The sequence below is a fragment of the Bufo gargarizans genome, chromosome 3 (genome assembly GCF_014858855.1).
Source record: "Bufo gargarizans isolate SCDJY-AF-19 chromosome 3, ASM1485885v1, whole genome shotgun sequence".
Lineage (NCBI taxonomy): Eukaryota > Metazoa > Chordata > Amphibia > Anura > Bufonidae > Bufo > Bufo gargarizans.
The window spans coordinates 106,058,895-106,071,169 of NC_058082.1; the positions used below are offsets into that span (position 1 = coordinate 106,058,895).

Consider the following 12,275-nt stretch of genomic DNA (forward strand, 5'->3'; position numbering starts at 1 on the left):
AGATGCTAAGGTTGCAGTACCTGTGACATCTAAGTGTGGGTTCACATTAGGTTTTCCCATCCTTTCAAAGGGGTTGTCCGGGTTCAGAGCTGAACCCGGACATACCCATAATTTTACCCAGGCAGCCCCCCTGACTTGAGCATCGGAGCAGTTCATGCTCTGATACACTCCCTTGCCCTGCGCAGGATCGCGCAGGGCAAGGGCTCTTTTATTCACTATAACGCACTGCCCAGCAGTGTGTTCGATGACGTCACTGGTTCTGATGGGCGGGCTTTAGCGCTGCCCTAACCGTTTTACACGTCACCGGAACTCCACAAAATGCCTTTGCCCTGGACGATTCAGCGGAGAGCATCGGAGCATGAACTGCTCTGAAGCTCGTGTCAGGGGGGCTGCCTGGGGAAAAATACCCGGACAACCCCTTTAACATATACAAAAAAACATATACGTCAAATGGATGCCTCAGACTGATGCCATACAGCGGCATCTGTTCACCATAGAGTTCCATTGTAAAATTTACCTGACTTTGGTGTGCTGCGTTTTTGTTCCTTTCTTTTTAAACGCATACGTTAAACGGAGGCATAAAACGTGATGTGGACCCACCCATAGAAGTCGATTGACTGGGATCAAATTTATCTGTGATCCTAGGTGTTGCAGGAGAGTGTCAGCTCTAATACACTATCAGAAAATGAAAAATAACACCTGAAAATTTTAATGCGATTGAGCTGAGATTGGCAAAGTATAAACTGCTAGTGGTGCTTGGTCCATGATCACACAACTAAGATGGTGCCCCCTTTATTTTGGGTTCTGCAGCAGGGTATGTGGTGAGGAGGGTCATATTAATACTGGGTGGGATCTCCCCTTGCTGTGATGCAAGCTGCCTCTCTGGCATGGTAATGGTCATACAGATGCTGGATGTCCTCCTGTGGTCATTCCAAACTTTTTAAACTCAGACCAGTAGTTCAGCCAAGGTGGTTGTCGGCTGCTGTGCATGGGAGATCCGTCACCCCATCCAGCCCCAGACGATCGGCTGGGGGAGCTACTGGATACCCTTAGCATGTTGGGGCACCACGTCTCCTAAGTTTACATTTATGGAGAAATTATGGCCGTCACACAGCCCTTTTTTACATACATACACATAGCTGCGTTTTTTTTATGAGCGTTCTAGATAAACGGCCCAAACATCGGGCAACGTAAAGGAGTTATCCAACCCCCCCTAATGCCCGGGCCCTTCATATAGGTTCTACTTACCCACGTTGGCACCCACGTTGCTCCTTATGCCCACGCGGCCGCCGCTGCATCTCCCCGTCTCGCTTATCAAAACATCTGCTGACGAATGAAGGGAGCCAGTAGTAGGCCTGGACAGGGACGAGATCCCTTAGCGTCACCTGTGATGCTAGCGGCGGCTGTGCAGGTATAAGGAGCGACGCGGGGTAAGTACAACCTATATGAGGGGCCCGGGCATTAGGGGGGACATTATAGGGGTTGAATAACCCCTTTAAGGAATTGGCTAGGTAAGTGTGTATGTTTTAAACCCACTGCAACAAATGTATTCATCCCAGTAAAGCTTTTTTAGCATTGGTAATGACTGTATGCTGTGATCTGGATTGTAGCATAGCAGGACCTGTAGTTTCAAAGCAGCATCAACTGTAAGCTGCTCAGCAGTGTAAACCGTGGGGGCAACCCAGCAGTAAATAGGAAATAATAAGTATTTTTATACTTCAAATGCACAGTTTTACACCTTTTATTATAGTATACCTTTTATAATTAGTATTTTCATATTTGTTAAACCTGTGAAGAGCAGTAATATGAGTACTTCTCATTCATTTCCGTAAAATGAGAGTGTAACCAGCTGCACAGGGAAACCAAAGATGAGGGAATTATACAGTTTACGTCAGGATCACATCAACATTATAAGTTCCATTATTGCTTTCCGTTGTAACGTGGTTACAACGGAATTTGTAAGACGGAATTCAAAACGGAAACCTTTAGGCATTCTGTTTTGATCCGTCATAATAGAGGCCCATGGGCAAGCGTAGCAGATCCGTCTGGTTTCTGTTATGCAGGAAGGAAAAGAAAGTCCTGTCGACGGGGGTATTATTACTGGGACATTTTAGAGGACATTATTATTACTGGAGGCATTACTGCTACTGGGTGCACGTTTTTTTCCTGCAGTATAGCATTTGGGGGATCACAGTGGGCACAGTCCGGGTGCTGGGGGTGGCAGCAGGATGACACTTGGGGTACAAGGATAGGGAGTTTGTGTTGAAAAGGTGTGTGTGTTGGGGGGGGGGGGGGTAAAGGAAAAGGTGAGGTATCTAATGTGGGGTTCACATCACTTTTTTGTCTTATGTTTATCGTATACAAAAAAAGGTATACTGTACGTTAAATGGATGCCTCTCACGGGTACCATCAGTCACCAAAAGGTTCCATTGTAAAAACTAAAATTATATGTTAATGTATGCATTTTTTTTAAATGGACTCTGCAGGGTGGAAAAGTGTAGCGCACTATGCTTTTTTAGCCCATTTTTTTTACAAACGTATTTGTTAAACGTAGGGCAAAACGTTATGTGAACCCATCTTAAGATGTCTGTGTGGCAAACTCTGTAGAGATTAGATAAGTTTGAAAGAATTTATCATGGCAATCTGGGTCGAATGGAGAAGATGAGGAAAGAAAATGTCTACATCAGAGGAGATATCAGTGAATGAAGTCATCATGGCGATTTAGTCCAAATGAAGACTATGAGGAAGGAGAACATCTACATCAGAGAAGATGTCACCGGATGTGAGAGGTATGTGGTGCTGTATTCTCCTGTATGACCAGACAGCATGCTGACAGTAGGACTGGCTCTGTGCTGTGGCCCGCGTCTCACCTCCTCAGCCCCCTCCTCCATATGTCAATTAGACACAACTGGAGAAGATGGAGGAGGGGGACAGAATGTGGCAGATGGCACTGGCCACCACAGAGAGCAGCTTCTGGGATGGTATTTGGTGCTGCTAGGGCAGTATATTGTGCCGCACCGAAGTATCTGGTTCTGCTGGGGCAGTATATTGTCCTGCATTGTGGCATTTGGTTCTGCTGGGGCAGTACGGTTATTGTGCAGCACTTTGGTATTTGGTTCTGCTACAGAACCAAATCTGAAAGTGTAGCACAATATACTGTCCCTCTATTGCTGGCCCCACATACTTCAGTTGACCCCACCTACTTGCGTTGGCCCCACTTTCTGTTAATCTGGGCCTGTCTACAACATGGGGCCACTTTTAGCTTTTTTCCAGAGCCACTTTAAATTCCCAGTCCGTCCCTGTTTCCACTACTTCAAATAAAGTTCTCTGGCAACAAACCGAAGGCTGTAGGGAGAAGGTTACTCAGTCTCTGCTCTGCACAATGGGCAGTCAGGCGAGCCTCAGAGTCAGGGTCCCAGCAATCTTCTAACGTCTCCCACAATGTCTTGAACTGCTGAATGAAATGGGCAGTGTTTAGTATTCAGATGTATTAATCATGTATTCTCAAACATCACGTTTTTATAGTTTATCACAAATTACGATACATTTTTTAATTATATCTCTTTTATCAGGGTTAAAAGAACATACCTGGTACCCTCCTTTTCAAAGTTGCTCCCACAGTTCGTTCCATTCTCAAGTCTTCTCCTTGTATGTAAAATGGCTGCAAGATTCTTAAAGGGGTTATCCAACTCTTTGTAACTGATGACCTGTCCTCTGGAAAGGTCATCAACATCTGATCGGTGGGGGTTCGACGCCCAGGACCCCGGCCGATCAGCTGTTTCAGAAGGTCCTGATGCTCCTGTGACCGCTGAAGCCTTCTCGCTGCTTATGTATGGCCAGTGATGTCACAACCATCAGTCACATGGCCTAGGTACAGCTCAGCCCCATTCAATTCTCAATTAGCTGATCAACAGGGGTCCCGGGTATCGGACCCCCACGATCAGATGCTGATGACCAATCCAGAGGATAGGTCTTAAGTTAGTATGCTTGCGTACTAAGTATGCTTGCGTACTAAGAATAGGTCTTAAGTTACAAAGAGTCTGATAATCTCATTAAGTTGGCCTTACACATTATACCTTCGTCAGCCAAACCCGCCAAGAACAGTGGGTTCAGCCGACACACTTGTGTATTAGGAGTTTCCGACACTCTCCCACGACGAGATGATGTCAGGTGATACAAGGATCGGGAGAAGTGAATACTTTGGCCCAATCATTTTGTTCTCCTGGGCGACACGTCCGGCCAGGAAAACACTTTCGGTCAATGGCTATTGAGTGAGTATGGTCAGCTTTAAGGTGGATTTAGACGCACCAATAATCTTCCAGATTATCCAGAACGACCGTTTATGCGAGTGGTTGTTCCTGATCATCTGGCCGTCTAAATGTGCTGCCGATCACCCGATGAACGAGCGAAACGCTCATTCATCGGGTGATCCTGTCGTTCATGCAGGCACCACTGATCATGGCTTCTGGGCAGCAGATTGTGTGGTCTAAACACCGAAGGAACGCGTCTAAATCCACCTTTAGACTACCCTATTTACAGTGTCCTTCTGTCGTCGGACGTGCAGTGAAAGAGGATGGACATAGTACTGATGTCATCAGTGCGGATCCATCCAAGAACAGGGGGGAGAGTCTCAGACTAGATTAGTAGGAGCATGTTACATACATGAAGAGGAGCCTGCATGTGTAGTGACACTTTCCTGTGAATTAGAGGGTTAGCTATCACTACCTTATAGTAGGCTGACCTTACATAGAATTATACGTATATTGTACTGTATATATGTACAGCAGTTGTGTTTCTCCTTCTAGTTTTCAGCAGATGATTTACCTGTAGATTGTTACTCCAGTTTCTGGGTACTTGTGGCCGTCTCTTGTTCTCTGCCACCAGTGATCGTAACTTGTCTAAGGTCGGGTTTGGTCCCATCTCATCAAAAAAAGCCACACGAAATTCAGGACACTGGTGATCTGATGCAAATAGTCAATTAGCCACCATAGGAGCAGCTCAAAAAAACTGTTGGCTATCGCAAATCTGTGCGCCTGGTTCTAACTCAAGACTGGGTGGAGCGTGTTTTTGGAGATCTAGTAAGGGCGGTCATATTTGTGTATCACACTAGATATGTTTTAGAGTCCCATGTATGTCACCTATGTCACAGAGAGTGCACAGTAACCTGCTTTGAAATGTTGATGCCTTATTCACACGCCCATGCTTAAGGCCTCTTTCACACGGGCGTGTGTGCCCCGTGGTCATGCTGCGGGCTGAAAAATGCGGGCCGCAATGCACGAGCACAGTCCGTGGGGCAGGCGCAGCGGATCGCGGACCCATTCACTTGAATGGGTCCGCGATCCGGCCAATCCGCAAAAAGATAGGACATCGTAGTGCTTCCGTAGGTTTCCGTGGTTCCGTTCCGCACCATTCCGCATCTCCGGATTTGCGGACCCATAAACGTGAATGGGTCCGCCTCCGTGATGTGGAATGCCCACGGAACGGCACCCGTGTATTGTGTATCCGCAAATGCGGTCCGCAACATGGCAACTGGGCGCACATGCCTGTGTGAAAGAGGCCTAAATCTGTGAAAAGTTGGTCAGTGATGCCTCTGGGAAGATGTCCGTGATAGATCCGTGTTGGGTCCGTGTGTCGGGTTTTTTCTGTCCGAGTGTCATCCATGTTGCAATGACATTGCACAGCTGAAAAATTATTTTCAAAGCATCTCTTGAAACACGGATGGCATCTGAGTTGCATCCGTGGTTTTCACGGACCAATAGACTATAATGGGCGTCATGGATCCGTGAACACGGACAAAATAGAGCATGTTCCTGTGCTAAAAACACGGACCGTGGTAAAACACTGATGTGTGAACACACACATTAAAATGAAATGGCACATGTGCTGTCCGTGGAGAACATGTACAGCACATGTATGTGGAACACTGACGTGTGAATGAGGCTTTAGTCCTCATTCACAGAGGCTTCCTATATGTACCTCTCATTTTACCTCGGAGGTACTATACTGTGGTATGCAGACATGCATAGAGAACCTTGTGTGTCGCCATGTGTGCATGGACTCATATGGCTGGGGCTACATGGCGGCATGTGTCACACCGCATGAAGAACACAATGTCACATCACAACATTGCATTTAGTGACTGTCAGTGAGGTTGTGACATACCTGATTGACAGGGCCAGGTTACTGCATAGTCATCTAGCCTCGTCCTGTCGATCATGAAGGACAGGGAGGGGCTGGTAGACAAAGATGGAAGAGCAAGGGTGCACGGAGTGGATTGGGTCCACCCTAAGTGCACTGAACTGCTCATCTGCATATGGATAAAGCAGAATAAGGCCACAGATCCCTAAGTGAAGGGTATCCTTACATTCAGCTAAGCTAGCCCTACAAGACAGATTCCCTTTAAATAAATGACTGCCTCTTACCTGCATACAAATCATTACAGCGACTGAATATTTCCCACAGCAGGAGGCCAAGTGAATATACATCAGCCTGAATCAAAGCCTGTTCCCAGGATATCAGATTCAGGGAACCATCCAGCATCTCTGGAGACATATAGCGTAAGGTTCCTGTCTGTGAGGGAAAAACAGAGAGAGCAACATGGCACTGTTACTGAACCCATCCATACATGTTACCAGGGGTGGACCGGCCATAGACCTTGCAGGTAAAATTCCCTGATGGACCGATGCCCAGGGGGGGCCACCCTCAAGCCCTCCTTACGCCTCCAAACCCGCGATTATAGAATTGATTGACATCCGCAAGGCTGCTCTCCATCAGTTTCCTCTGAATCTTGTGGATGTGCAGTAGCCTTTTACTCCACGGCATGTGCATTGAAGCCAGGTGTACTCACTGGGCATGCATGGTGCTGTGATGAAGCTGCACACTACACCTCAATGGGCATTACCAGGGGCAGTTGCAAGATTTGGAGGTGGCCGGTAGTAATATAGATCAGTCTGGGGGATGTCAATCAAACATGGAAAGGTGGGTTTTAAGACCGGACTGTGGGACTCTTTAGCATAGCAGCACCGCCCCCAGGACTCTTCAAGGGCAATTAGCATACGGCACACTACATTCTAAGTTCATTTTCTACATGTTGCAGTAAGGCTGTGTTCACATCACAGTTTAGCTTTCCGTTTTTCCGATGCGTCAGAAGAAGAGAGCAAAAAAAAACAAAAAAAAAAACAGGATCTTGTAAAAAAACGGATTCTGTTGCATTAGTTGGCATCCGTTTCAGCTGTTTCCATCTGAGCTCCGTTTCTTTAAGACAGGAGAAAAAACCCTGCATGCATAACTTTTCTGTCTAGAAAAACGGATCTGGCTCAAACGGATGCCAACTGATGCAACAGGGTCCGTTTTTTTTTGCTCTCTCTTCTTCTGATGGATCATAATAACAGAAAGCTAAACTGTGATGTTAGCCTAAGGCTACTTTCACACTATTTTCCGGTATTGAGATCTGTCCTAGGGTCTCAATACCGGAGAAAAACACTTCCATTTTGTTCATTCATTGTCAATGGGGACAAAACGTAACTGAACAGAACGGAATGCTCCAAAATGTTGCGGTTTTCTTTCCGTCATGGGATGCGGAGCAAAACGGATCCGTCATGATCCACAATGCAAGTCAACGGGGACGGATCCATTTAACTCTGGCACAATCTGACAATAGAAAACGGATCCGTCTCCCATTGACTTTCAATGGAGTTAATGACGGATCCGTCTTGGCTATGTTAAAGATAATACAACCGGATCCGTTCAGAACGGATGCAGATGGTTGTATTATCAGTAACGGAAGCGTTTTTGCTGAGCCCTGCTGGATTCAGTAAAAATGCTAGTGTGAAAGTAGCCTAACAGAGGTTCTATACAAAGGCATCTTTATAAGGGTACTTTCACACTTGCGTTAAACTTTTCCTGTATTGAGTTCCGTCCTAGGGGCTCAATACCGGAAAAGAACTGATCAGTTTTATTCCCATGCATTCTGAATGGAGAGCAATCTGTTCCGGATGCATCAGGATGTCTTCAGTTCAGTCACTGTATGCTTTTTGGACGGAGAAAATACCGCAGCATGCTGCGGTATTTTCTCCGTCCCAAAATTCCGGAACACTTGCCGGATCCGGCATTATTTTACATTGAAATGCATTAATGCCTGATCCGGCCCCAAGTGTTCCAGAAAAACTGATCCGTTTTTGCTGTCTGAACATGCGCAGACCTTTAAAAATGTGAAAAAGATAAATACCGGATCAGTTTTTCCAGATGACAGCTGGAGAGACGAATCCAGTATTGCAATGCATTTGTGAGATGGATCTGCATCCGGATCCGTCTACAAATGGTATCAGTTTGCATACAGATTGCCGGATCTGCCTGCCGGAATCCATCAGCGCAAGTATGAAAGTACCCTAAGCCTACACCTGCGGTTTAGAGGCCTAAAACCCATTACAGAATGATTTACATTAGACTGGAGCTGTCAGAGCGAGGGGGGGGGGGGGGGGGGCACATATTTACCATATTTACTGACCCTTCTTGCTGTGTCTATAGGCAAACAACAGTTTTCTGCCATTCAAGGTAATATATTCACATTTTCATGCTTTTTCATTCGGGGAAACATAATTCTTGTTGCAATTCACACTCCATGAAGTGTGTTTCACACGTATCAGTAACACGCTAGCACCTCATACCCGCAGCTCTAATTATAAAAGTTTTATGTGGGGTTGTTAAAAAGGGGGGAGGGGGAGGTGAATGCTAAATAAATATATGCAGTTCATCACCCCCCACCTTCCTGTGCATCCATTATCAACCACATCAAAAATACTCCTTTCTCCGCTAGTAAGCCATTTCTGTCTCCGTTCAATAATCTTGTAGTCCTGCCCAGTGAATTCAATGGTAGGCTGAAACAGTCCGGGGAATTCACATCTCGTGCGCAGTCCTAAAAAAAGTGTTGTACAGGATTAGAAAAAGCATGGCTGCTTTCTTCCAGAAAGAACACCACCGCCATTCGTGGGTTATTGCAGCCTAGCTCTATTGAAGTAAATAGCATGGAGCGGCAGTACCTCCACCACCTATGGACAGAGGTGGCACTGGTTTTGGAAGAAAGCAGACATGTTTTTTTTAACCCTTCACCCATATCTGTTGTTGATAAGTGTGAAACACACTTTATGGAGTGTGAATTGCAACAAGAATCATGTTTCCCCGAATGAAAAAGTGTGAAAATGGCAGAAAACAGTTGTTTGCCTACAGACACAGCAAGAAGGGGTTATCCTGGAAAAGCAAGAAGGGGTTATCCTGGAAAAGATACTGATGACTCATCCTCAGGATAGGTCATCATTATCACATCTGTGGGGGTCCATGTCCTAGCATCTCCCCCAATCAGCTGTTTCAGGGAGCCGCTAAAAATAATAGAGCTTAGGTGCAACAAGAGCTATGGTGATGGCCTTGTTGCACCAAAGTTCTAATGGTATCATAACTTGGGAATGTAGCCTCGGATCAACGAAAGAAAAATAGTATTTTAAATCAGGTAAACCACAACTATGGGGGTCATTTACTATCAGATATACATCATTTTTCTGGTGTATATCTGTCATAGATTGCGGTGCAAAGGTTATTTGCACCACAATCTGCGACTTTTAGAAGTCTAAAAGAGGGGGTGTGATGTGGGCGGGGAAGGGGACGGGCGACAGGCCGCATCATGTTTCATTTTGTACGCCTGTTTTAGGTGTAGAAAATGGTCTAAATTTAAGCCAGCAATGAAGCTGGCATAGATTTATACCGGGGGCGGATGCACCAAAGTTATGTAGTGGCCGGCGCCTCTTCACAACTTCGGCAGATCCACCGCCAGCCCACGGGTTTATTAAAACCGTTAATTAATGACCCCCTATTTGTCTAGGCAAACAGCTTCATAGGGAGTGATTCCCCTTAATATAGTTGATTGTAGTATAGGGGCCATGCTCTTGTAGTATAGGTATAGGGGCCATGCTCTTGTAGTATAGGTATAGGGGCCATGCTCTTGTAGTATAGGTATAGTGGCCTTGCTCTTGTAGTAAATGTATAGTGGGCATGGTCTTGTAGTAAAGGTATAGTGGCCTTGCTCTTGTAGTAAATGTATAGTGGGCATGGTCTTGTAGTAAAGGTATAGTGGGCATGCTCTTGTAGTATAGGTATAGGGGCCTTGCTCTTGTAGTAAAGGTATAGTGGACATGCTCTTGTAGTAAAGGTATAGTGGGCATGCTCTTGTAGTAAAGGTATAGTGGGCATGCTCTTGTAGTAAAGGTATAGTGGGCATGCTTTTTTGGGTTATTGAGAGAAAAAGACCAGGTATGCTGTACAATTCCATTTTGGCATAAAAATACCTAGTAATACAAAATAAAAACCACTGTGATCTGAAATCCATGTACTCTCCCAGAAATGACTACATTTGCCCATCCATATCTTATATACTCTTAGTATATTCTGCTCAGATCCAAGGATGGCAACAAACTTTTGGAAATGTAGAAGTTTCTATTTGTGCTTCTACTGCCTGGTGTAATCCACACATACCATGTTTAATATTGCTGGATCCCGTGGTTTCTTTTTTGTTTGACATTTCTCCAGAACCACAGATAGACCAAAGTCTGTTATCACACAGGAAGAATCTGCAGTCACCAAGATGTTCTCGCTGCTCAAGTCTCGATGAGCGATCGCAGGCTTGTATACGCCTGTTAGTAAAAGAAAAACTTTTTTATATACTTTATTGTTCCAAGGGATTTTGACAACCAAAGCATCCAACACAACAGTATGGATTCCAAATGAAAATGTTTGAAGAGTTATGGTCAAAAATAGAAGCAGATTAGTTTTCCAACCCGTGAGCAGTGAACAATTTATAAGACAATTTTAAAAACATTCCAGGATCATTTTGCTTGGTTAGGCATTCCAGATATTGTATTCATAATACTCATCTGTGAACAGATACATCTATTGAAGTCCTGAACAGACGTCCAGTGCTCAAACTTGTGAGTAGGTGCATAAGCTTAACAAGGTCCTCACAAGGTCAACTTCTAAAGTAAACATGGTTTAGAAACCTGATATGAATCTAAGTCACAAGGAAAAGGAGAAATGGATGACATCTAAGAAAGTCAAATGAGAGATATGATTTAGAGTTTTTACACTTCCAAGTGATGATCTCGGTGAAGATCCTGGACAGAAATAGGCAGGCAGAAGGTGCATCAAAGCAGCTAACGCTAGATGATAGATGGGGCATATCTTGATAGACATGTTAGACACTTTTTCTCATGCCACCTCTTGGTTGACTTACTTTAGACCATTTTGCGTATTTAAAGGCACAAGACGTGGGTGCAGAGCAGCAGTGACCAACTATGTCTACTAAACAATGAAGATGTGTAGCTGTGTGATGTGTAGAACAGCTGATCGGTAGGGGTGTGGCCTGTCAGACTCCCACTGATTAGATATTGATGGCCTAGTCTGAGGATAGGCCATCAATATAAAAGTACCCAAAAACCTGTTTATAGCAAAAATAAAAACTTTGCAGGGTCCAGGGCTCTTTTGACCTTTGTGAAGCTGTTCCCTTTAAAGCTTAGTGCCGCAGGCCTCTCCTTTTTCCTACTTCAGTAACAGGAAGCTGGTTTTGTTGTATGCAGGGGAGGATTGCCCATAGAACCTACAGGGAAATTTCCCGGTCGACCGATGCCTAGAGGGCCACTCAAGCCCCCTTGATGCCCTTCTGAACTGAACTGTATTACCGTTCTCATGATGGTGATACAGTTGAATACTGTGGTTGGGGCGGCAAGATTTTGTGCTGCCCTGGTGTATTTGGTTCTGCTAGGGAGGTATTATGTGCTGCACTGCGGTAGCACCTTCGCATACCTGCCTTCCCCTCATCCTCTTCACATTGCACAGGTGGAGAGAGTTTGAAGCAGACATGGGATGCACAAGCAATGTAATATCTACATCCCAATTGCACTGGTAATGTCACATTAGCCTGTGATAGCACAAGGTCATGGGATTCACTAACTACCCTTCTAAATACTGTCAGGGGGTAAAGGATCATTGATGATGTAAATACACCATTAAACCAGTGCAGTTCTTCTACTCCTAGACAGTTTAGAACATGTGATGATGTCATCTCAGGTCCTTTAGCTTTCTATGCCTCCAAATTGCACTAATTATGCAAGGTTCGCATCATCAGTGCAGTTATTGTTCATTCATGTCATGAGGCCCCCAGACAGATCGGCCAGAAAAGTTTGGCGCCTACAGCAATCACCCAACTGGTCATGCAAAGAAGCCCTCTTTTTTGG

The 12,275-nt window shown here is 45.2% G+C and overlaps 1 protein-coding gene across 1 annotated transcript in view; it reads right to left on the reverse strand.

Annotated features, from left to right (window-relative positions):
- Positions 1 to 2,545: 2,545 nt before the first annotated feature.
- The window catches only part of LOC122933343 (anti-Muellerian hormone type-2 receptor-like), a 91,573-nt gene continuing 81,843 nt past the window's right edge, over positions 2,546 to 12,275 (reverse strand). The window contains exons 9-12 of the mRNA XM_044288291.1: positions 10,522 to 10,679; positions 6,423 to 6,570; positions 4,825 to 4,961; positions 2,546 to 3,454 (exon numbers count right to left, since the gene is read on the reverse strand). Coding sequence (XP_044144226.1) covers positions 3,314 to 3,454; positions 4,825 to 4,961; positions 6,423 to 6,570; positions 10,522 to 10,679 — 584 coding nt within the window. The 3' untranslated portion in view covers positions 2,546 to 3,313. The remainder of the gene's footprint in view (positions 3,455 to 4,824; positions 4,962 to 6,422; positions 6,571 to 10,521; positions 10,680 to 12,275) is intronic.